At 37.8% G+C, this 24,619-nt stretch overlaps 1 protein-coding gene across 4 annotated transcripts in view; it reads right to left on the bottom strand.

The window, feature by feature from the left end:
- Positions 1-24,619, bottom strand: part of LOC306854953 (ubiquitin-like modifier-activating enzyme ATG7) — a 116,435-nt gene that overhangs the window by 62,673 nt on the left and 29,143 nt on the right. For all 4 annotated transcript variants that reach the window (XM_079393272.1, XM_079393274.1, XM_079393271.1 and 1 more), the window contains 5 exons: positions 21,892-22,050; positions 13,715-13,909; positions 12,770-12,923; positions 6,516-6,592; positions 6,115-6,230 (listed from right to left, as the gene is read on the bottom strand). In XM_079393272.1, the coding sequence (XP_079249398.1) occupies positions 6,115-6,230; positions 6,516-6,592; positions 12,770-12,923; positions 13,715-13,909; positions 21,892-22,050 (701 nt within the window). The remainder of the gene's footprint in view (positions 1-6,114; positions 6,231-6,515; positions 6,593-12,769; positions 12,924-13,714; positions 13,910-21,891; positions 22,051-24,619) is intronic.

Genomic DNA, 24,619 nt, shown 5'->3' with positions numbered 1-24,619 from the left:
AGAATTAACTAATGATTACGCTTAACAAGGACAGGAAACAGACCAAATATGGGCACAAGAGGCAGGAACACATGACACACACACAACAGTTCCCTTACACTGATAAACATTAGACTTTCATATATTTTAGATTCATTACAACACAACTGAAGTAGTTCAAGCCTTTTATTGTTTTAATATTGATGATTTTGGCATACAGCTCATGAAAACCCAAAATTCCTATCTCAAAAAATTAGCATATCATGAAAAGGTTCTCTAAACGAGCTATTAACCTAATCATCTGAATCAACTAATTAACTCTAAACACCTGCAAAAGATTCCTGAGGCTTTTAAAAACTCCCAGCCTGGTTCATTACTCAAAACCGCAATCATGGGTAAGACTGCCGACCTGACTGCTGTCCAGAAGGCCATCATTGACACCCTCAAGCAAGAGGGTAAGACACAGAAAGACATTTCTGAACGAATAGGCTGTTCCCAGAGTGCTGTATCAAGGCACCTCAGTGGGAAGTCTGTGGGAAGGAAAAAGTGTGGCAGAAAACGCAGCACAACGAGAAGAGGTGACCGGACCCTGAGGAAGATTGTGGAGAAGGACCGATTCCAGACCTTGGGGGACCTGCGGAAGCAGTGGACTGAGTCTGGAGTAGAAACATCCAGAGCCACCGTGTACAGGCGTGTGCAGGAAATGGGCTACAGGTGCCGCATTCCCCAGGTCAAGCCACTTTTGAACCAGAAACAGCGGCAGAAGCGCCTGACCTGGGCTACAGAGAAGCAGCACTGGACTGTTGCTCAGTGGTCCAAAGTACTTTTTTCGGATGAACGCAAATTTTGCATGTCATTCGGAAATCAAAGTGCCAGAGTCTGGAGGAAGACTGGGGAGAGGGAAATGCCAAAATGCCTGAAGTCCAGTGTCAAGTACCCACAGTCAGTGATGCTGGTGTTGGTCCACTGTGTTTTATCAAGGGCAGGGTCAATGCAGCTAGCTATCAGGAGATTTTGGAGCACTTCATGCTTCCATCTGCTGAAAAGCTTTATGGAGATGAAGATTTCATTTTTCAGCACGACCTGGCACCTGCTCACAGTGCCAAAACCACTGGTAAATGGTTTACTGACCATGGTATTACTGTGCTCAATTGGCCTGCCAACTCTCCTGACCTGAACCCCATAGAGAATCTGTGGGATATTGTGAAGAGAAAGTTGAGAGACGCAAGACCCAACACTCTGGATGAGCTTAAGGCCGCTATCGAAGCATCCTGGGCCTCCATAACACCTCAGCAGTGCCACAGGCTGATTGCCTCCATGCCACGCCGCATTGAAGCAGTCATTTCTGCAAAAGGATTCCCGACCAAGTATTGAGTGCATAACTGAACATAGTTATTTGAAGGTTGACTTTTTTTGTATTAAAAACACTTTTCTTTTATTGGTCGGATGAAATATGCTAATTTTTTGAGATAGGAATTTTGGGTTTTCATGAGCTGTATGCCAAAATCATCAATATTAAAACAATAAAAGGCTTGAACTACTTCAGTTGTGTTGTAATGAATCTAAAATATATGAAAGTCTAATGTTTATCAGTACATTACAGAAAATAATGAACTTTATCACAATATGCTAATTTTTTGAGAAGGGCCTGTATATGTACCTCCAAGCAAAGCTCGGGAAGAAACAATACCCCTAGCAGAGTGTGCAGGAATACCCAGAGGCCAAGATAACCCACACAGCGTTTGGGAGTAAGAGAAGAGCAGACATGGATTAGGGATGTAATGATATTATCAATATCGTGATGTCTCGATATTATTGTGGTCACATGACGATATGAAATGATAGGTCTTCCGGGCAATAAGTGTAGTTTTTAAATATATTTAAACTTCTTATTCTAACATAAAAGGTCTTTAAAGTTGTGTTTTGGGTCATTATGCTTTGGCACAGTATCTGTCAAACACTAAAACCAAAAGCACAATATGGCTTAATGCCTTCATTAAGTCTGGGTTCGCTGTGTTTTAAAGCGAAGCACACACTTGGTTCAGACGATCAGCTCGTGATCCGGTGTTTTCTGCTGCGTTCACACTGAATGAATGCAGTCAACTCGTTTATTACACGTGTTGTGAGTTTAGCACACGTTTGAGAACACAACGGCCAGTTATACTTTATTTTCGCTTTAATAAAAACTTAAAGTGCAGTATATGAATTGCTGACAGCAAGTGATTTAAATGCAGCCCAAATTCAAAATATCTATTTCAAGTGTAGAAATTAGGAAAGAAGTATTGTAAGCAAAAATAATATACCTATAAAATATTCATTTTCATTTTTTTTTTTGATTTGGCTATTACTGTCATTGTTGTTATATTACCGTATTGACCCGAATATAAGACAATGCTTTTTTCTTGGAAATACATCTGAAGAAACGCGGTCGTCTTATATTCAGGGTCTAGACTATGACATGTCAATAATACACACACAACAATAGGTGGCGCCAAACACACATAAAACGAGTGTGCCATGAAATATGTAATGTAATGTGTAAGAAAAAGAAAAGCTTACAGCTGCACGAGTCGTGACTGTCATGTTAGCCTGATGGAACAAACTTCCTCTGTAAGTGATTTTAAAACACAAGACAGTATCCAGATTTGAAGACTAAATTAAGATTTCACTTAGCCTACTATGAGATGGATAGCCCAAATGTTATATAATTCAGATGGGCTACCTGTTATTTTTATGGTTTATCAAAAAGTGTATATTTTTAAATGTCATTGTTGGTACAGTATTTAGCATACTTTCAAAACAAAAATTAAAATAGGAAAAATATGCAATATGAAAATAACTTAAGAAAAAAAAAACTAATTTGGTTTCCAAAAAGCCTTTTTCTAAAAGGTACATCTGGAAAAAGGTGGGTCATCTTATATTCGGGTCAATACAGTATTATTATATTCTAATTTGTTTGGCTTCTAACAGCAGTGTGAATGTAATTTAGATTGAGACAGTATATCACAAATAAAAAGAGTGTTGAGTCCCCTTTAAAGTTCAGCTACAAGTCATTTAACTGACTTTGGTCTGACTTAAGTTTTCTTAGTTAAGAAACATGGGTCGGAGCTCTTCATTTTGAACTCTCCAAGTGCATTAGACAGAATAATTTAACTGTAAAATGTACAACATTTTCATTGTTTCCCCCAAATCTTCATTTGTCTTTTTTTTTAATATTGCAATATTGTATCATAGACTTCATATAGCAATATTATTGTATTGTGAGATTTTGATATTGTTACATCCCTAATATGGATACATTTGTATCAGTGTTACGATGCAAAAGAGAACTCAATTCAGTCTGGTTTTGTGAGCGCACACAGAGAAAGCGCCTCTCAGACAGTGCACGAGGTCTGAATTCACTTCTCTTTTGTGACTTTTCACACTTGAACTGACAAATATACAACAAAAATTGACAAAATATCTGTTTCTGTATTCACACAAACACAATCGGTTATGTCTTGTGAATGTAAACAGTTGAGAGAATACTGGATGCGTATCGGATCTGTGCATTCGCTTTTAAAGGGACAGCAGCCTAATTTAGTTGCTGTTGTCTTTGTCATTAATGTAAATCAAACACCACAAGACAAAGAGAAAACTGCTCTAGACTGAACCGCTTTATGGATTAATCTAAATTTAATCTGTACCAAAAATATGTCTGCTTGAAAGAATGAAGAATGTTGTATGCATAAAGTATAAAGAATCCACATGTAACCACTTGTCTGTCCTTGAAAGAAGACCATGTTCTTTCTTTAAGAGAAGTGGTTTTATTTCCTTTTAAGATGAATAAAGGCATGTTGTGTATCACAGCAGTCTAATCTACATCTATATTGCATGTTCAAACCTTGATATCATTCAGTTTTATGCATTCTTTTGAATTATTATTATTTATTAACTCTTGAATTTGGGTAAGTTTAATGGGAAAAAGCAACATTTTGAACAAAAAGCTAAGAAAATCATATTTTTGTGAAAGACTGTCTGGATGAGATTCAAAATGATGTTCAGAACTTAGATGGATTCGTTGGCTTCCATCAACACCCACAAAAGAGCGTCACAGTCCTAAACTATTTCCTTCGGCGGCAACGTTTGGCAGTTTTGATTTATATGCTGTTTAATGTTTGATATTCACATTATTTTACATATGCATCTGCTTATGTTCGCTTGATTCTGTGTTTCTTCACCGTGCACTGTACAATATACATCTGTAAAACAACAGACTGACAGCTTATTACACAGGACATTGTCCTATTATATCCTATATATTTTACATTCACTTCTATTAATTCTAAAACAAAACTCAATGGAGTGTAAAATTGCAGCATATCTGAAGGCTTTTATCCAGATCCAGCAGAGGCTCTGTAACAGCTTAATGCATCTGAAGAGAGACCATCAGGAGGATGCCAGCACTATCTAGCACACAGTGCCTGCTTTCTAAAGTCTTCTTTCAATGGTACACGTGGATGAAAGCTTTCTATACCCTCTCATCTGACTGGAAATACAAAAAGCAACATACAGACTTTTTGCACTCCAGATATGACATTACAGAGCAATTGCTGTTTAGTTTCAGAGTGACTTAAACATATGGCTGGAAATGAAGCTAAGATGGCATGAGCCCATTAAAAGGGCAAAGTGTGACATTTCTGTCAGCAGTGTCACTAAAATGAAACTATTTTTGACCTGTTTTGAACAGTTGCCACATATGCTCCAAACTCACACTGTGTTGATCTTTAAAGCAGATCAATGTTATGAAAGCACCACAGTGTTACACTTTTCAAAGGAATCAACACACAAATGTTTTATTTCTAGTTATTTGGCATATTAAATTGGCAAAGAAGTGAGTATTATAAATATAAAAAAAAATTAAATTTCAGCTTTACAGAAGCTACGTAGATGAAGGACCCAAATGTTCAAGCTTGTTCTACACATTACAAGACCTGCCTGTGATGGGACGGCACTGCTTTTCTACTTCTGTGATGCCATAACGTTTCAGTTTCATACCACAGAGTATTTGTCACATACTTTCAAGCGGTGTCTTAAATTATGTACTATGCACTTTACCATCTCATGTATGAATTTGAGAAGATTTTACCACCAGAGCCCCTTCCAGGGTCTAAAAACACATTTCGCCACACAAGCTGACGACATTTACCAGCTATGAATATTTTTACTGATTAAGAAACTGTACATTAAAAAAAAGAAAAAAAGAACAAATTGGGGAAATATCTAATTGCAATTATTATTATTGTAATCATTGCAATTATTATTATTATTTAAATTGAATTATACCAAAGTAAATAATTTTAAAAAGTAATACTACTAAACTGTATAATAATAGTAATAACAATGCAATTAAAATACCAATATTATGGTTGTTGTTGTTTTCTTAGCTTTCAAACATCAAACCATACACCGAAAAAAAGAGATTCATTGAATTGACTAAATTGTTTTAAGGTAAGTGGTTTAATCAATCAATTTCATCAATTTATTTTAGCTACATTTATATAAACAAATTTAGCTTACTAACTTTCAACACTTTTTTTTTTTTTATTTAAATGTAATAAATTGTTTGCAACCACTTACCTTAAACAAATTTTGTACCATTATTTTCAGTGTAGAGCTTTTATTTTGGTGGAAGCTTCTCTTTTCAAAATGCTTACAGACTCATAAACCAACGTCTTTGGCACATGTTCCATTTTCAAGTGCATGTTATAAGCAACTAGGATTAGGATTAGTACAGGCAGTCATTGATGGAATTCATAAAGTTACCGGCCAACTAAGTAAGACTGTTTCATACTCGCTCTTGATGAGTGTTAATTTTAGACCCTGGGCTCTTTCCTTCTGCTACGTAAAGAATGCTGCAACAGTTGAGCATGCATGAAGTGTCCAGCAGTGCACACTGTGTTTTTTTATTTTTTATTTAGGGTGCACTTCTTCTAGTTGAAATTCCAGTGTGAACACAGTACTACAAAATGGGCCAGGAAAGTGTCCAGCTGTTAAGTTCCTACAGCGGCAGTGAATCCTGCTCTAGCACAAGCACTATGTGGATGGAGGCACACAGGGTTCACAGCAGCAGATGTGTGAAGCTGAGGCACTCACCCCTCTGGGTGCTGGAGTATAGAGACCATCAGCTCCACGGCCAGGGCTCCGGCGATCATGGCCAGCCCGGGACGGCTCACCGTGCACTGCTGGTCCAGAGTCCTGTCTCGGGTGGACTACACACAAAACAAGACTTCACTAACTGCTCCAAGTAATGACAAATCATGGATTAATTCATCAGTCTGTAAAACGGTTTCATTTTGGTGATGGCTCAACTCGGTAGGAGACTGTGCTCAATCATATTTTGCTGAGGATATGCCTTCCAGCACAAGGCGTCCATTGAGTTAACGACACTTTAGCATATGACTGATTGGTTTCTGCTACACATTTGATTTTCTAATATAATACGTGTCTTGAGGAAAACCTCATTTCAGCAATGAAAGTACTTGATTAAAACTCACGTCTCCAGGGGCGACCACATCGTTACAGAAGTAGCAGCCGAGACGATGTCCGGGGATGTTGGAGAACAGAGACGCTCCTGAGAATGAACCGAAGTCATGCTTATAACAGAGTAACAACAAGAAAACATCGCAATACAGCATCTGCAGGCTCACTATCAGAGCTTCCACGCATTTTGACCAGTGAATGAACCTGATAAATCCTGTGAAACCTTTGAATGAAAAGAGTTGGATGTATTTAAGTTGATCGTATGTATTCGTTATTAGTGTACAAGAGCAAAATAAATGTTTGCACCTTTTGGAAGATGGCCGATATATTTACAGATATATTCAGTCAGTTTACCTATTTGAACTTTTGTCATCACATCACAGTTTTGCAGATCAGATAATTACGCTTTATTTACGGAAGAACTTAATTCAGTTACACCCAATGAAGCGGTAAACTCTTTCCTGAGGTCATTTCCACATTACTGGACTGGATTCATTACATGCCTGCATTACAAGACACAATGAAAGAAAAGTCACTCTTATCATAGAGATGGTTATATTTGCACTTTACACTTTTTACCAATTGTGACTGAACATTATCACTTAAAAGTTCAGATGCCTTTTATCATTTTGTTTTTCTTTTACACAGATCAGTATGTTTGATTTACTTCTACAAAATTATTTAGAAAAATAGATACAATTCTTGGTATCAAACAAGACGCTACAGTCCACGACATCTAACAGAAGCATCCAACACACTCAACATTTGACAGATTTTCATTAGGTATTACATTCATTAAAAAAAGCTGATTGTACACTCTATCCTTCTTATTCAGCAATGTGGAAGTAAGCTGCTTTTTCTGATTCATTAGCCACTATATGTAAATAAGTAGAAGCATATCCAAATGCAGTGCATGGTAAAACTATTATAAACCAGTGTTTGCAATCATTTGATTGCAATAATAAATTAAAATAATGTGATAACAAATACAAGTTGCAATATCTAGCACCATTTTTTGGTTACACTGCAAAAAAAATGCTTTTCTTAAAATGATTTTTTTGTCTTGTTTCCAGCCCAGATATCTAAAAATTCTTAAATCAAGAAGGATTTTCTAGACATGCAAAAATTATTGTCTTATTTTCAGAAATTTTTTTTTTTTTAGAACAAGCAAAATAATCTGCCAATGGGGTAAGCAAAATAATCTTATTTCAAACAGAAAATACTATTATTTTGCTTACCCCATTGGCAGATTATTGTGCTTGTTTCAAGCAAAAACTCACTTAATTTTGACTTTTTTTTTCTGAAAACAAGAAAATCCTTCTTGATTTAAGATATTTTGGCTGTAAATAATGCAATAAATGCAATAAATGCATCTCATTTATTATTATTTATAAAAACGGCTGTAAAAATGAATATGTAAATAGTCATTCTATAAAAGTATGAAAAAAGAGCAAGGAATCATGACCCACAAGTAATTAGGAATTTTCCATCAGAGCCATCGATATGCTCAGACCAATTCAAGCTTGACGTAGCACCTTCATGATTTCTCATGAGTCACACCTGCTCCAGCAGGCACTACAGACAGCAGCAGCGCAGAATGAGTCACGAGACGTTCACACCGGATCTGCTCTTGCATTCACAGCTCAACGGAGGGAAAAGAATAGAACAGAAAGCAGGGGTCTTGACTTTTAAAAATGTAACTGAACACAGTCTTAAGAACACAGCGCTCACGGTGCGAGACGCTGAAAGCATAAGATGGAATGTAGTGGCCAAATATGTCCAAAATGTTCAAAATATGGCAGGTGGAATACAAGAGCCTGCTTTGTGTGAATGTCCCCTAATGCTCTATTGTACCTCAGACAGATTGACTGAGACCTCAATGAAGCAACTTTGTGTCCTGCAGTAAAAGGCCATTAAGATTCAAGATTTTTATTCGTCACATACACAATTATACAGAGTATAACCAGCAGTGAAATGTAAGTCAGGTCCGCTCAAAGGACAGTGCAATTATAAAGTATACAAATACCAAGGAAAAGAAAAGTAGAAAAAAATTAAAAGAATAAAATAAAAGATAAAAAAATTTAAATATAAATGTGCAGGTCAGTATGTTGTTGACATAAATAGTAATATAACAGGAATGTGCAAAAGAATGTGCAAAAAAGTTGTACAGGGTATTTAAATGGCAGCATTTGAGGTAGAAAAAATGATGAATAGCTTATTGATATGGTGATATTTACATGGAGTCATGTGATGTTATGACAGAGTTTAGGAGCCTGATGGCCTGGGGGAAGAAGCTCCTCCTAAGTCTCTCAGTTTTTGCCATCAGGCTACGGAAGCGCTTACCAGATGGAAGCAAAGTGAATAGATGGTTACCAGGGTGATTTGAGTCCTTGATTATTTTAACAGCTCTATTTTTGCAGCGTTTGAGGTAGATGTCCTGCAGAGAGGGGAGAGCAGACCCTGAGATGCGCTCAGTTAAGCGCACAACTCTCTGTAGTAGGGGTCGACCGATATGTGTTTTTCAGGGCCGATGCCGATACCGATTATTACAGACCAAGTAGACCGATAACCGATATATTGAACCGATATATATGTCTGGTGTAAAAATGAAAATGAATGTCAAAATTAAGAATAACAAGGGCTCTGACAAAAACGGCCTTCCCTAGTGTTGGTTGCACTTCTTACTCTTGTCTTCCCCCATGCATCCATCTACAATAAGGGTAATATATAAAGAGAGAGTTAAAAGTGGGGCCACTCTATGCTTCATGATTAAGCCTATGCATACTAAATACTACAGCTAAACAGCTTGGGGAAGTATTTGGCTTCAATAATTTACATGTTAGAAATGTATGTGTAATAGCATAACCTCTCATAATTCTTCATTAATTATTTTCGGTTGACTAAATCAACCTACAAGAGGTGACTATTCAATTCATCATCTAATGCACATCAGTTGATTAATTTAAAAAGCGCAATGTATATAATAAGTGTAAATAATTTAATTGTCTTCATATTTCCATTGTAGAAGTTGCGAAGAAGACCGCAACTATTTTAATGAAACTATAACACTAATAGCCTGTTATAGGCTCACTTGGTTCAATAGCCTATTGAAATGTCCCAATTTCCATCATCCTAATCTTGGCCTATGTGACAGTATCTTAATCTTGGCCTATGTGACAGTAATTTCCATTAGTTTTCATTTACAGTGCAGTGCAAATGAAGGCATAAAACATTAATTTAATTTATCTTTTAATCAAATGAGAATTAAACTATTTTTTGGCAAACAAATGTGTTTACTATTAAAATTAAAACATGTAAGAAATAGCGTATTGTGTGATTGTTCTTTTAAACAAAAGTTGTAATAATTGTAGTAGCATTAGTAAATAAACCGAACTTTTATTTTGACGGGTTGCCGTCAGGACCTCTTAAGTTTCTGTAGCCTATTTATGATATGACAATCGTTTTACTCAAACGAAACAGTCAAATGCTCATGAAGTAACTCTCAGAGCAGTTCTGGGGATGATGTTCATGTATTTATGTCCTCATTTAGTGACATGGCAGATGCGGAATACACCGCGAGCGTCGTGCACTTCAGTGTGTGTGTGTGTGTGTCAAAACCGCGCGTCTGTGCCATTCACATATACAGAGACACGCCGAACATGCATAATTCATATTTAAATAGTATTTTTGCAGCTTAATGTTTACAGATAGTCCATATTGTGAGTCGATTTAAGTGTACTGACCTACTTTTGATTAATTCATCCAAACTTTGACTAATTCCGTGACTCCGCGTTATACAGTAAATTCCATATGACTGGATTCCGCGATTCCCCCTGCGTTTCCCCCATCTCGGAAACCATAAATAGATAATATTGAGGTTTTTACAACTTCAGTGTAGTGGATTGTAATTTATTGCAACTTGAGCAACGTCTGCTGCTGCCTTTGCCTCGTCGGCCAGCAACGGATCTGCTCTCACCTCCGCGGAGGATTCCTTTCCGAAGGCACAGATGGTCCTCAGTCCCTGCCACATCCGTCGAGAGTCATTGAGCTGGAAATGAGACTCAATTCTCTCTCTGTATCTGTGTTTAGCGGCTCTTACTGGGCGCCGGAGAGCATAGCACGATGCTTTGTACTCGTTCATATTCCCGGTCAGAAGAGCCTCATTGAACGATCCTGAACGAGCCTTTGTTTGTATTCTGGTGTGAGAAAAATGGCGACATGGTCAGATTTGCCAAAAGCCAGTAGTGAGCGGGCTTTGTAGGCATTCTTGAACTGAGTGTAGCAACGATCCAGTGTGTTTGGTCCTCTAGTTGGACAGGATACATGTTGATGAAAGTTCGGCATGACCTGTCTGAGGTTGGCTTTGTTAAAGTCCCCCGCGATGATAAAGGCAGCGTCAGGATGTTTGTTAATGTAGCCGCTGAGCACATCGTGAAGCTTAGACAAAGCCAAGCCGGTGTCTGCCTGTGGTGGAAATGTACACAGCAGTAACTATGATCGATGAAAACTCCTGGGGCAGATAAAATGGGCGGCAAATAATGGAAAGATGTTCCAGATGAGGCGAGCAGGAACGCGACAGAATGGAGATATTCCTGGGATCACACCATTTCTTGTTAATCATGAAACATACTCCTCCACCCCTGGATTTACCGGCCTCTGCTGTTCTGTCCGTCCGAAAGACAGAGAAGTTATCACTTGGCATAACAGCAGTGTCCGGGACCGAGGACGAAAGCCACGTTTTTGACAAACAAAGGATGTTACAGTCCCTAATGTCCCGTTGGAAACTAATCCTGGCTCTAATATCGTCCATCTTATTCTCCAAGGATTGGACATTTGCGAGCAGAATGCTCGGAAGGGGAGGACTGTGATCCCTTTTCCTGAGTCTATCTCGAATCCCAGCACGTTTCCCGTGGTGCTTCTTGATACTTCGCCTCGGGGGGTTATTGTTCATCTCTGCGTTACGAAGAATCTCCAGAGGCCATGCTGGATTCCTGGATAAAGTGTCCTGAAACAGGTTGGTGTAGCGGTTTCCAATGTCCAAAAGTATTTCTTTGTTATAGGTGATCAGTGCCGACGTGAAATGTGTGAAAAGAGAAAGTAAAACTAAGTAAAAAAGTAGATAAAAACACAATCTTAGCGGAGCGACCTGGACGGCGTCCGAACAAAGCGGCGCCATCTTGTTAAAGCTAGAAGCCATCTCATTAGCTAGAAGCCTTCACACTCAGGGAGTCATAGGTGGACAGTCTTAACAAACAGACTCCCATACTTCAGAGCAGATCTCTAAAAAAGACTGGAGAACTAGAAATAATAATAATAACAACAAAGAACACTTATATTCACTATAGATAATTCGGTTATAAATGTTAGATATGACATTTTTAGTTACGGTGATCCCAATTTGGTAATTCAAACAAGACAGCTAAAAAAAAAACATCACAAGTAATCTACACAATTCTATTCCATCAATTAACATCTTGTTAAGCCAAAAGCTGTGTTTTGTAAGAAACAAATCAGTCATTAAGTCATTTTTAACTAAAAGCTGAGTCCATAATCGATAATAAAGCTTCCTCCAGTGAGAAAGTGGTCTGGGGCCACTGGGTTTCATAACACAAGTTTACCAAATAAGACAGGTTTATTTCAGTTAGTCTGACTTTTTGTCAGTTTATTTGGTTCAAAATAAGTCAGACTAACTGAAATAAGCTTGGTTTATTTGGTAAACTTGCTTTATGAAACAGGCCCCTGGTCTGAATCAGGAGAGAAATCTGCACAGATCAAGCAGCGTTTACAAGACAAAACAGCTCTAAACAAATATGTGGCTGGATAACAAAGGTGCAAGTGTTATTAGAAGCAACGGTTTGAAGTTAAAAACAACTTAATGCTGGATTTGTTTCATCTTTTGTGTTCTCCAGATGTTAACTGATGGACTGGAGTGGTGTGGATTATTGTGATGTTTTTATCAGCTGTTTGGACTCTCATTCTGACGGCACCCATTCACTGCAGAGCATCCATTGCTGAGACACTGATGCAGAGACACATTTCTACAAACCTGATGAAGAAACAAACTCATCTACAATTTGGATGGCCTGAGGGTGAGCACATTTACAGCTAATGCTCATTTTTGGGTGAACTATTCCTTTAACTGTGATGACTTGACATTTTGCATTTGAGGTTTATTGTAGACCTCTGTTCTGTGTTTACACATCGCTCTTACAACACACTTTATCTAAACAACAACACAAGCTGTGGAAAACACACGTTTCAGCCGTACCTGGTGTGATGGTGGCTGCTGGTGTGGAGGAAGACGAGGAGTTGGAGGAAGCAGACATGGGGCTGGACTCTTCAGACTGTGACTCTTTGGGTTTCTTAAGGCCGTGTCTCATTACCACAAATGTGTCAAATCCCAGAGCAGCATTAACTATCAACTGTAGAGAGACAGACATATTTAACTCTATAAAAAGGTTCACAGTCTTGATATTACTGAAGTAAACCTTTTACGCAAAACAATTCCAAAACTTAGTTTATTTCCAAGTTTAAACTGGATTGTAGTTAGAATTTTCTGTCAGACTTTGGAGCCTAGCAGCTATATTATTAGTAGTATTACTAACAACTATTTTTATAATAAAATGACATATTGTTTCCACTGTTCTATTAAACTGTAGTTGATGGTCTATATTTTTTTTAATCAAGTGAAACCTCTACCGCGTGACAGGTTATATTTTTTTTTATTAAAGAAAATCTGTCAGAATGGTTATATTTTGCATTGAAGCATGTGCATTTAAGTCTCAAGTATGCAAAGCCAAAGTCCTTTGCAATTTTTGTCCGCAGTTGGTAGTTTTGTTGGGCTGCATTTTGTGCACATAGGTATTTACTATGCAATTACATACAGACAAAGTCATATCAATATGATCAAAAAATTCTATATATATATTTATTTATAAATAATAAAAATAAAAATAGACTGCTACTGTAATCAATTATAATAAACATACATATGTGCAGTATGCCTATTTTAGAATAAAGTGCTGAAAATACACAAACATCCTATTGCATGGGTTATTTGTAGTTAAAGGTTATTAAATCAGATATACAGGACAAACTCTGTGTAGCACTTACCAACAACTGTGGCAATAGCCTACAATAAAAAGGCAGGCAGCCAAGTGAGCAGAAAATAAATAAATAAATACAGGATGAAAGACTGGAGGGAGGAAGTTACCTTTCTTTGGCTAGCAGCGATGACTGTCGGAAGCCAGCGGCTCTCACGAGTGTCCATCAACAGGAAGACCACATCGTGTTCAGAGATAAGCTTCTCCAGCTGTTCCACATCCTGCTGAGCTTGAGCCATTGTCAGCTCGGAAAAGTTCACTGGGTGACCTGGCATTGGGATGCTCATGTTATAGCCCTCTGCAATCTGAAAGGAATGAATAATATATTCACTACAAATGACAAGATAAAACATTATGTTTAAAAAACAAAATAAAAAAGATTTTGAACACTGATTTCTGCATAAATTCCTCTCAATGTTTGCACTCACAATCGATAAAATTGAAATTTGGTACATCCATTCTGAAGTATCTAACAAGTAACATGTCAGGCCGTTTACAGATTTCTGCATTTCAGAAGGTTTGAAAATAAATAAGCAGTTGTGCATCATCTGCATAGCTCTAAAAGTTTATCCCATGCTTCCTGATTACATTACCTAAAGGTCACATACTGTATCATATATAAACAACTGAGGTCCTAAAACGGAGCCCTGTGGGACTCCAAAAAAATGTAAATTTTCTGAGGGGGGAAAACCTTATAAACAGTCTTACAAGCATTGCTTGTTCAAGTCAATGCATGAGAATCATGTTATGCATTGTATCAAAGGCTGCACTGATATCAAGCAAGACAAATTAAGTATTGTGTTTATTGTTCACATAACATGTTTTTGTACCATAAATCAGAATGAAAAAGTAAGTTTCTTAAGTAGATTATTATCAATCAGATATTAATTTAACCAAGCAAAGACAGCCCAAAGTTACTAGCAACCTATTTAAGTCAGTCAAATCTATGACTGAGATGAAAAGGATAAATCTAATTTAAAATGCATGTGCCCAGCCCTGGTCTAAACTCAGTGACTGTCTACATGGCCTTTCCTTCTTCCATGTAAAGGACAAAGTGCTGCCACTCCCAGACTGTTGATAAGCCAATGTCTGTCTTATCTGTAAACCCTAGACGAGCTCAAAGACACTTAATTCTCACAGTTCAAACAATATACTGTAGTAACATAGACAGCTTTTGGGGAAGTCGTGGGGGAAGTTTTGGGGAAGTCGTGGCCTAATGGTTAGAGAGTCGGACTTGTAATACGAAGGCAAGTTATTTCAAAAAGTGAAACTGTCATATATTTTAGATTCATTAAATGTAAAGTAAAACATTTCAAAAGTTTTTTTGTTTTAATTTGATTAGAGCTTACAGCTCATGAAAGTCAAAAATCAGTATCTCAAAATATTAGAATATTTACATTTGAGTTTCATTAACCTGTTAACCTTCGAGTATGGGTCACCATACTTGGCTGAATGTCACTTCACTTCACTTCAAATGTTTGAAAGTGGGCAATATAACTAAAATCGTACACCATGAAATTAGTTATTTTCTTGTAATTTATAGTAATTCATTCAGTAAAGTGGTTTTAAACTATGTGTATGTAAAGAGTGCTATGCTATATAGAGTGCTATATCCCCTTTCAACATACTTTAAAGACTTTAAAATATGAAGTGGTGTAACCATCAAGTCAAAAGTGATACTATATTTTCTTTAGAACTTTTTCTTCTGAACAAGTGTATTTTTATGACAAAAGTATATTAATGTCTATTTGAAATAACAAAAATATACATTTATTAATGTTTTACTGATCAAGAAGCATTTTGACTTTAAGGGTGTTTAAAGGACACTTCTCTGTGTCCATTTGCTGTTATATGGATTTCCTGTCACGTGACAAAAAAAGGCTTCCTGCATGTTGAGTTTGATGTTGCATGTTATTTTAAAACAGAACTGCATTAAGTGTGTTTATTCTTTTTAAGAAATATATTTCTTCACATATTTCAAATATATTTCATGCTTTTAATAAGGCATTATTAAGTCACCGCCTACTCCAGACAGTCATATCACCTTGAAATGTTGTCTACTTTGACTGGCAAATCAGAATTTCATCTGACATAGTGAGAATAAGGCTTCAAAGAGGGAAGAAACACAATAAGAAATACATTTTTTGCTACTTTAGATTTGAGAAAATGTTCATAGAGCTCTCAGATGAGCATCCAAGCTAAGAAAGTAGCACCGTCAACTTGACCACATCTATTGATTCAGCATCTATTTAGCATGTCTGTGTCAACATTTGTTGCAATGGAAGCCATGATTTCAGTTCTGCGAGGTGAGCAGTGAATCAGACATCATCTCATCCCACAATCTGAGAGAGAGAGTGGTAATTACTGCATGGATATCCGGCCCGTCTAATTGGCCCGACACACGCAGGGCTTCTGTGAAGGTAAAACGTGTTGCGTAATTAGCCGAACGGGGGAGCAGATCGATACAGGATGAGCAGATGAATTAATGATGACCACAGAGTAAACACAGCAGACAGCTAATTTCATCACGGCAGACAGACAGGCAGCTGTCAACACAGACATGATAGAAAAGCAAAGATTATTTAGCCAGGTGCACTGAAACATCCCTTAATAAGACCCATCCATTCACACACACACACACATACGGGCGTCCAGAGCTCAGCTGATCAGATGGTGCATGTCTTACATAACGATATCACTCTCGCTCTTGTTTTAGCACCTCCGTTCTTTGCACTCAGAAAAATAACATTTGGAGCAAATGAAGAAATTGGCAAGAAAGAGACTTTTATAATGAGGCCCTTCTGAGGTGTGATCAGATAATAACTTGACCAAGTGTGTAATGTGACGATAACTAAAGCTACAGTGACAAACACTGACCCATCAACCTGCCTTAGAAATAAAAGCAAAGACACGGTTGTTTGCGAAAACTAAACAATAAAATCAGTAAGTAAAAAACAATGAATTTCAATTAATTCGGCTATTGTGCACAGAAATCCATCTGTAGTGGCACTTTCAATTCATGAAACACACACACACATACATGCATATTTGCCTTCTGGTCTAACAAGGCACTCCTCTGATAATACTGGAAATTTGGTGTGGAAGTGCTGATGGGATTAATCATTAAATATGAACAGTATGATTTGACGTATTTCTATTTTTCTAGATGTTGGAAACACTGGTTAACCTATGATGTTCTGCCTGAAATTGAGATGTTTTCTCATTTAGGGTCAAATGCCTGCAAAGTTTTGACACTCTGATGTGTTGTGGATTATGTGTATATAACATTTATTTTACGATTATGACATCGGCGGGTCAATTTGAACCAATATTTATCATTAAAGGCAGCTGCACAGATTTAATATAAAAGCTGTATTTTTAAAACTGTACATTTGATCTTGCTATGTTAGTTTCTCAACTACTCTCTGAGGGTATTTACATTTATGCATATGGCAGCCACTTTTATCCAGTAAATAAATAAATACTTTTTATTAGTATATTAATACATTTTATTTTGAAATGCTTTCTCAAACTCAACGCATTAACTTGTCCTCATTTGATTAAATCTAATTTAGAGTTCCATGTTTGTTTACATTTATCCTCCTTAAGATTTATGTGAAAATATAATATGAAACCGTTATATGAACTGCTGTTTTAAACCGGTGTCTATTAGCCAACAAATCCTGGATTGCAAATGCAAATATTTGCAGGAGGTGCAGCTTTAATTTACCAGAATGCAAATTAATAACTGCCACACTCAAGTCCATTTCAAGTACTTTCACATTCATTTAGATTCAAACATGATCAAATGAGTTGTTTTCTCAGTCATTCTCGTTCAGGAAGATTTTATGGAGCAATTACCTTCATCACAGGTGCTCAATGATCAGCCAATCACAGCAACAGGAGGAACTGCTTCTCCTCACATGACTTTCTGCTCGTATCACCTATAGCTGTTCCCTTCACATTCACACTACACTAGAGGATCAAAATCTTCTGCTGTCGTTTATGCATTTACTAAACTGAGACTGTTCAGCCTATATGTGACCCTGGACCACAAAACCAGTCATAAGGGTCAATTTGAGATTTAATAAATAATCTTAATTAAGAATAAATAATCTTTCCATTGATGTATGTTTTGTTAGGATAGGACAATATTAGAAAATCTGGAATCTGAGGGAGCAAAATAATCTAAATATTGAGAAAATCTCCTTTAAAGTTGTTCAAATGAAGTTCTTAGCAATGCATATTACTAATCAAAAATGAAGTTTTGATATATTTACGGTAGGAAATTTACAAAATATCTTGATGGAACATGATCTTAATATCCTAATGATTTTTGTCATAAAAGAGAAATGTATAATTTTGATCCATACAATGTATTGTTGTCTATTGCTACAGATATACCTGTGCTACTGATGACTGCTTTTGTGCTGCAGGGACACATATCATGTTCATAATTTTGCATATTCAGTGCATGTTAGTATTAATGTATTTTGATGGAACATTCTGTTACTGTTATAATAGTCTTTGTACAAAGTTATTTCCATTTGCTGTCCGGTGTAAAATATGGATCCTGCAGCAAAACCAGTTGAAAAAAATTACAGACTGATTTCTGTAAAAAAAAAACTGATTTCTAAATCAACTAAATCAAATCAGTGGAAACTCAATACATTGAAAACTCTTTGTGGTCATCTCAAAATCAACTAAAACAGTAACGGTCACAATAATGCATCAGGAAAGCACTTTCTTCTCGGTTGCCAATGGCCAAACGGTCTACTGGAATGACTTCTGGAATTACATCTGTTGAAGCTGGCAGCATGATGAATCATGGGAAGTGAAGGGGATTTGATAGCAGAGAGGATTCACAGGCCTCATGGATGGAAACACCTGCCAACAGCGTTCCCACACAGAGTCATGAATATTAGTGCTGTGTATCACCAGCAAAGTCACGATACGATATGCATCATGATACAGGACTGCACTGAATTTCACCTCAGAAGAATTTAGTAAAACAGCTATTTATTAAACACTGCATACTATAGGGCCGTTGCTAACTATAGGCAGAGCAAGCAGTTGACCTCTGCATTACGAAGGGCCTCCATAACTGTACTGTACCTGTACCATAACTGTAATATCGGTAATGGCATATGTTTAATGTTTACATTGGGCACTCCACACCAGGTCAAATATTCTGATTGTTTGCATCTTTTTTTTAAGCCCATAAATAATAATACATTTATATTGTAATGCACTCATATTAATATATTTCAAAAAATCATCTTAAGATTGCTGGTAGGTTATCATTGCACAAATTAACACACTCTCTACATTTAAAAAAATAAAAATAAAAATTAGAAGCATTCTAAACTAATGCGCTGTCTTCACTGTATCTAACACACACACACTCAGGTCACGTTGCGGCCGCACACAGACATTCAGCAACAAACTTTTTAGCGCTGCCCTGCAATTTCATCTATATAATAGCTTAATCGCTCAAGAGCTGAGCTACATTAACTTCCTCAACAAGGAGCTGGTAACATCATTGTTTCTAAAGGAATTAAAGCCACAGCTTCACTGTTACGGTGGTAATTCATACATACACAGCATCTCTCTCTCTCTCTCTCCCAAGTGAAAACTTGATGAATTACACTTTTCTAAGAACAGAATATTGAAGTGGAGATCGCTAAACTGCAAGCTAGCCAGTGTTTTCAGAAAGCAAGCGCGTTGATCCACAGTGGAGAGAGCGCACGTACATATGGTTGCCAGGTTGACAAAGATAAGTATTGAGCAAGTGGGCAGCTCTGTTTCGGGGATTACGTCTCTTTATATCAGGCAACCCAGTAGTGTTCCTCTGTGGCCACATTAAACATTGCTGTTAAACATTTTAAATGGTGTTCTTGTATTCAAATTTATAGTGCGGCCCTGTATCGATACTCGTATCGTCAAATCTCTGTGATGATACATCGTTGTATCGAACACAGCACTAATGAATGTGAAGCGAAAGTCTGAGTCACATGGGTCTGATGTTACCGCTTAAAACACACAGACAACATGTACCCAAACTGATTTTGCTGCTTAGCACTGAGAACATATCTGAGACTCTCCAAATGAAGAAATTAAGGAGATTGCTGTTTAAAATAGTAAGAACTAAGGATGGAACTAGTAAATTGGTGATTTGTGACGATGACTAGTTGGTTTATCTACATTTTCTTTAGCATCTATTTTGTTTTAATATTTAAAGGAGATATGACGTTGCTAAAAAGAACATTATTTTGTGTATTTGGTGTAATGCAATGTTTTTATGTGGTTTAAGGTTCAAAACACATTATTTTCCACATACTGTACATTATTGTTGCTCCTCTATGCCCCGCCTTTCTGAAATGCGCAGATTTTTACAAAGCTCATCGTTCTGAGAAGCGAGGTGTGCTCTGATTGGCCAGCTATCCAGTGCGTTGTGATTGGCCGAATACCTCAAGCGTGAGACGGAAATGTTACGCCCCCTTACCATATTGTGATGGCGTTTCCTAAGGTCGACGAGACTTAAACAATAAAACATATTACAAACGAGGAATTTGTTGCATCCAGTGGGGACAGAATTACTGATTATAATGACTTGTACTGTTTTTTAAACATTACCATGTCTGAATTTGTGATCAGAGAAACAACAAACAACAAGCGCTACTCTACACAGCTCAAAACTCCTGTTTGAATCATCAGTGGCAAATTCTTTAAACATCGAAACATACTTACAGGCTGTGAGTCAGAAGCACCAGATTGTCCTCGCACAGTTGGAATTGGAAATAATCCCCATAAAATGCGCTGCACACACTGTAATATTTGCGTTGAACTGTTCTGGAACAGCGTCGTAAATACAGCTTTAACACTGATTTCTAGTTGTGTCCTCTTTTGGAAGCTTTCACAATGAAACACAGCGTCTCCAGGACATGGCGCCGGCGGCAGCAACAATAAAATTCACGCCCTCTTCCATTGCGTATACGTTTGGGCGGTGTTTTGCAAATCTCCCCACACCGTGACGTAGACATGTGGGGGTGTGTTTGAATGAGCCGTTTTAGGGGGGCGAAGTCGAATCTTAACTTTTATAAAGAATATCTCTTTGGGTTGGAGACTTTAGCCTTTGCAACTTCAGGGATCTTATATATGCACGAACAGGTTGTAACAAGGTTGAAATCGCATCTTATGACCCCTTTAAGAGAATGCGTTACCTATGCAGCTGTGGTCTAGTATGCAGCGATAACTAAGTGAACACTGTAGCGCTTTCAATACACTGATCTGCGGTGCGTTTACTGTACAATCACGTAACATGTTAATTTACAGCATATTTAGAAATGAACTAGCTAGTCATAATTGTTTCCTGATGTCTCACATCCATCAGTCTCACTATGTCTGTTCAACAAACAAAAGCACAACCAGTGCAGTCTGATCCATGTGACTCACTTAAAATAAAAAGCTCTAAAAGACTCCCTAACCAGTTTCAATCTCATCATCTGTTGGATTCGGTTTCATGACTCACTCTTTCACTGAATGGTTCAAAACCTTGTCTTTTTCAACCTTGCAGAAGCAAAAACAGTACAAGTAAAAAACCCATAGACTCTCGCAAGGACAGTGGAGAAAAACATGACTCCCCATGGTTTGTTGACCACACAAAGCTCCTTTTACCTATTTTTTAAGTCAATTAATCTAAAAGGGATGCAGTGAAAACAGAAAAGGCAAATTTTCTTCTGGAAGAAGCCATAAGAGCCGGTCCTCATGCCCTGATCAGTGATGCATGAGAGGATCGCTCAGCAGATGAATATAAATGAGCCGCATTTCATATGACCATGAGTTACAATGTGGGATTAAATGCTATGAGACTTCAAGGATAATGAACATCAGTGACCTGGACTGGTCAAATACATCTGCAGAGCAACCAAATACCTTTCATCGATATAAAAATGAATAATTCACACTTCATTGTTGTAGATAATTGCATGTTGAAATTGAGTCCTGCTGATTAATCTAAGGGTCTCAAACTAATGGCCCACAGTATAGGTTCATACAGCCTCTCGGATGTTTATTCATGAGTCATTAGTCTAATAAACACACAGATCGGTCTGCGAGGTGTGAGGGAGGGATGGTTTTGCTTACTGTAAATGTGCCAATACTAATACACAGTTCAAAACATTTCTGTCTGTTGTAACTGTTCAACTGACCCAAACAGCACCTGTGCTTCTCAAGCTTCTCTTAATGCAACTGCAATAAACTTGTTAAAGCATTTGAAAGTCCTCACCACACCAGGAAAGATCTTCTTTAATCTGTCCACCGCAGCGAGAGCTTTAGCCTTCCCTCCACTCAGACAGTCTTCAAACTCATAGAGCGGCTGTCGCACTGGGTTCGAGTAGGAGATCTTTGCGTTGTCCACAAAAGTGATGTGTCTCACACCCCAGCCCTCAAAAACAGAAAACATTTAGAGAAACATTCAGTAAACATGTCTGCCATTTTCAGCATTACAGCACAAAGAAACTGTGACCAGCTGTTGAAGCAGGTGTACGGTCCTATTGTCACAGAATTTGTCAAAGTTTTGATGAAGTAATCAAAAGTAGGTAATTACACTTAAATCATATCACGATATGGACTAGTATCTGTAAATTTTAAGCTGCAAAAGTCGATTTAAATATGAATCCTGCTTGTTCTGGATGTCTCTGTGAATGAATGGCAGAGAAGTGCGGTTTTGTTTACAACATACACTAAATGAGGACATAAATACATGAACAACATCTCCAGAACGGCTCTGAGAATACCTTCACGAGCATTTTTTTATTTTTAGTAAAACTAGCTCATATCATATACACACAGAACTTTAAAGGTATTCGCGGCAACCCAACAAAATAAAAGTTCGGTTTTACTTAAAGACATTGTGCCAGAAATGTATTACTATTATTTAGTAGAATGTACAGTGGTGTGATTTTTTATTTTTTGCATGTTTGTCACACTTTAATGTTTCAGATCATCAAACAAATTTAAATATTAATCAAAGATAACACAAGTAAACACAACATGCAGTTTTTAAATGAAGGGTTTTTTTTATGAAGGGAAAACAAAATCCAAACCCATTTTGGGAAAATTTTGGGAAAATACTCTGTGGACTGACGAGACAAAAGTTGAACTTTTTGGAAGGTGTATGTCCCATTACATCTGGCGTAAAAGTAACACAGCATTTCAGAAAAAGAACATCATACCAACAGTAAAATATGGTGGTGGTAGTGTGATGGTCTGGGACTGTTTTGCTGCTTCAGGACCTGGAAGACTTGCTGTGATAAATGGAACCATGAATTCAGCTGTCTACCAAAAAATCCTGAAGGACAATGTCCGGCCATCTGTTCGTGACCTCAAGCTGAAGCGAACTTGGGTTCTGCAGCAGGACAATGATCCAAAACATACCAGCAAATCCACCTCTGAAGTCAAGTCTTTATATAGCGCTTTTAACAATGTAAATTGTGTCAAAGCAACTGCACAATATCAAAAAAGAAAAAGTGTGTCAATAATGTAAAATGGAAAGATTAAAAAAAGATTTTCAGTTAAAGGCATTTCATTATTGAATTCAGTGATGTTATCATCCAGCTCAGTTCAGTTTAAATAGTGTCTTTTCAATCAGGTCGACGATATCGCTGGAAATGAAGTGTCCCCAACTAAGCAAGCCAGAGGTGACAGCGGCAAGGAACCAAAACTCCATCAGAGACAGAATGGAGAAAAAAACCTTGGGAGAAACCAGGCTCAGTCGGGGGGCCAGTTCTCCTCTGGCCAAACGAACCAGCAGTTCAATTCCAACTGCAGCAAAGTCAGATTGTAAGGGCTCAACTGGTTCCAGTGGTCTTTCCCGATGGCTGTCTAAGTGGCTTGGTCCTCACAGGAGATCTGTCTCTGGCGCTCATCTCGGTGTCCTGGTCTCTGCTGACGTTCAGGGCTGTAGAGGTCGTCTCTGGGTGCTGATCCACCATCTGACCTGGATACGGACTGGATCTGGTGACTGCAGTGACCATCTGGGCTGGATACAGACCGGATCGGGTGGCTACGGTGACTGGGGATATGTCCCCGGGGCTCATCCAAGTGTCCGGCCTCCGCTGACGATCAGGGCCACATACATCATCTCCCGGCACCGATCCACCATCTGATCCAGACACGGACTGAGAAACAGAATAGAAACAGACAAATATTAGCGTAGATGCCTTTCTTCTTATGATGTAACGAGTACATCATGTGTTATGAGAAGTGTTCCCGGTTCCGGTTGATCTAATTAATGCAGCCAAACAATCCTTTAACGGATTTGAATAATAGAAGTGTATTAGTGTGTTATGTGTAAGCCAGGTTAAAGAAATGTGTCTTTAATCTAGATTTAAACTGACAGAGTGTGTCTGCCTCCCGAACAGTGTTAGGTAGATTGTTCCAGAGTTTGGGGGCTAAATAGGAAAAGGATCTCCCGCCAGCAGTCAATTTTGATATTCTAGGTATTATCAAATGGCCAGAGTTTTGAGAACGCGGCAGACGTGGAGGACTATAATGTGATAAGAGCTCGCTCAAGTACTGAGGAGCTAAGTCATTCAGGGCTTTATAAGTAATTAAGATTTTAAAATCTATGCGATGTTTGATGGGGAGCCAATGCAGCGTTGACAGAACCGGCTAATATGGTCGTACTTCCTGGACTCTAGCTGCTGCATTTTGGACCAGCTGTAATTTGTTGATCAAGCGTGCAGAACAACCACGCAATAAAGCATTACAACAGTCTAACCTTGAGGTCATAAACGCATGAATTAGTATTTCTGCGTTTGACATTGAGAGCATAGGTTGCAATTTAGATATGTTTTTGAGATGGAAAAACGCAGTTTTGCAGATGCTAGAAACATGGCTTTCAAATGAAAGATTGCTATCAAACAGCACACCTAGGTTCCTAACTGATGAAGAAGAACTGACAGAGTAGCCGTCAAGTGTTAGATAGTGTTCTAGATTATTATATGTGGGGT

This window comes from Barbus barbus (genome assembly GCF_936440315.1).
Source record: "Barbus barbus genome assembly, chromosome: 35".
NCBI classification, from domain to species: domain Eukaryota; kingdom Metazoa; phylum Chordata; class Actinopteri; order Cypriniformes; family Cyprinidae; genus Barbus; species Barbus barbus.
Note: the sequence above shows the minus strand (reverse complement) of the source record. Positions and strands in the feature narration are given on the sequence as shown.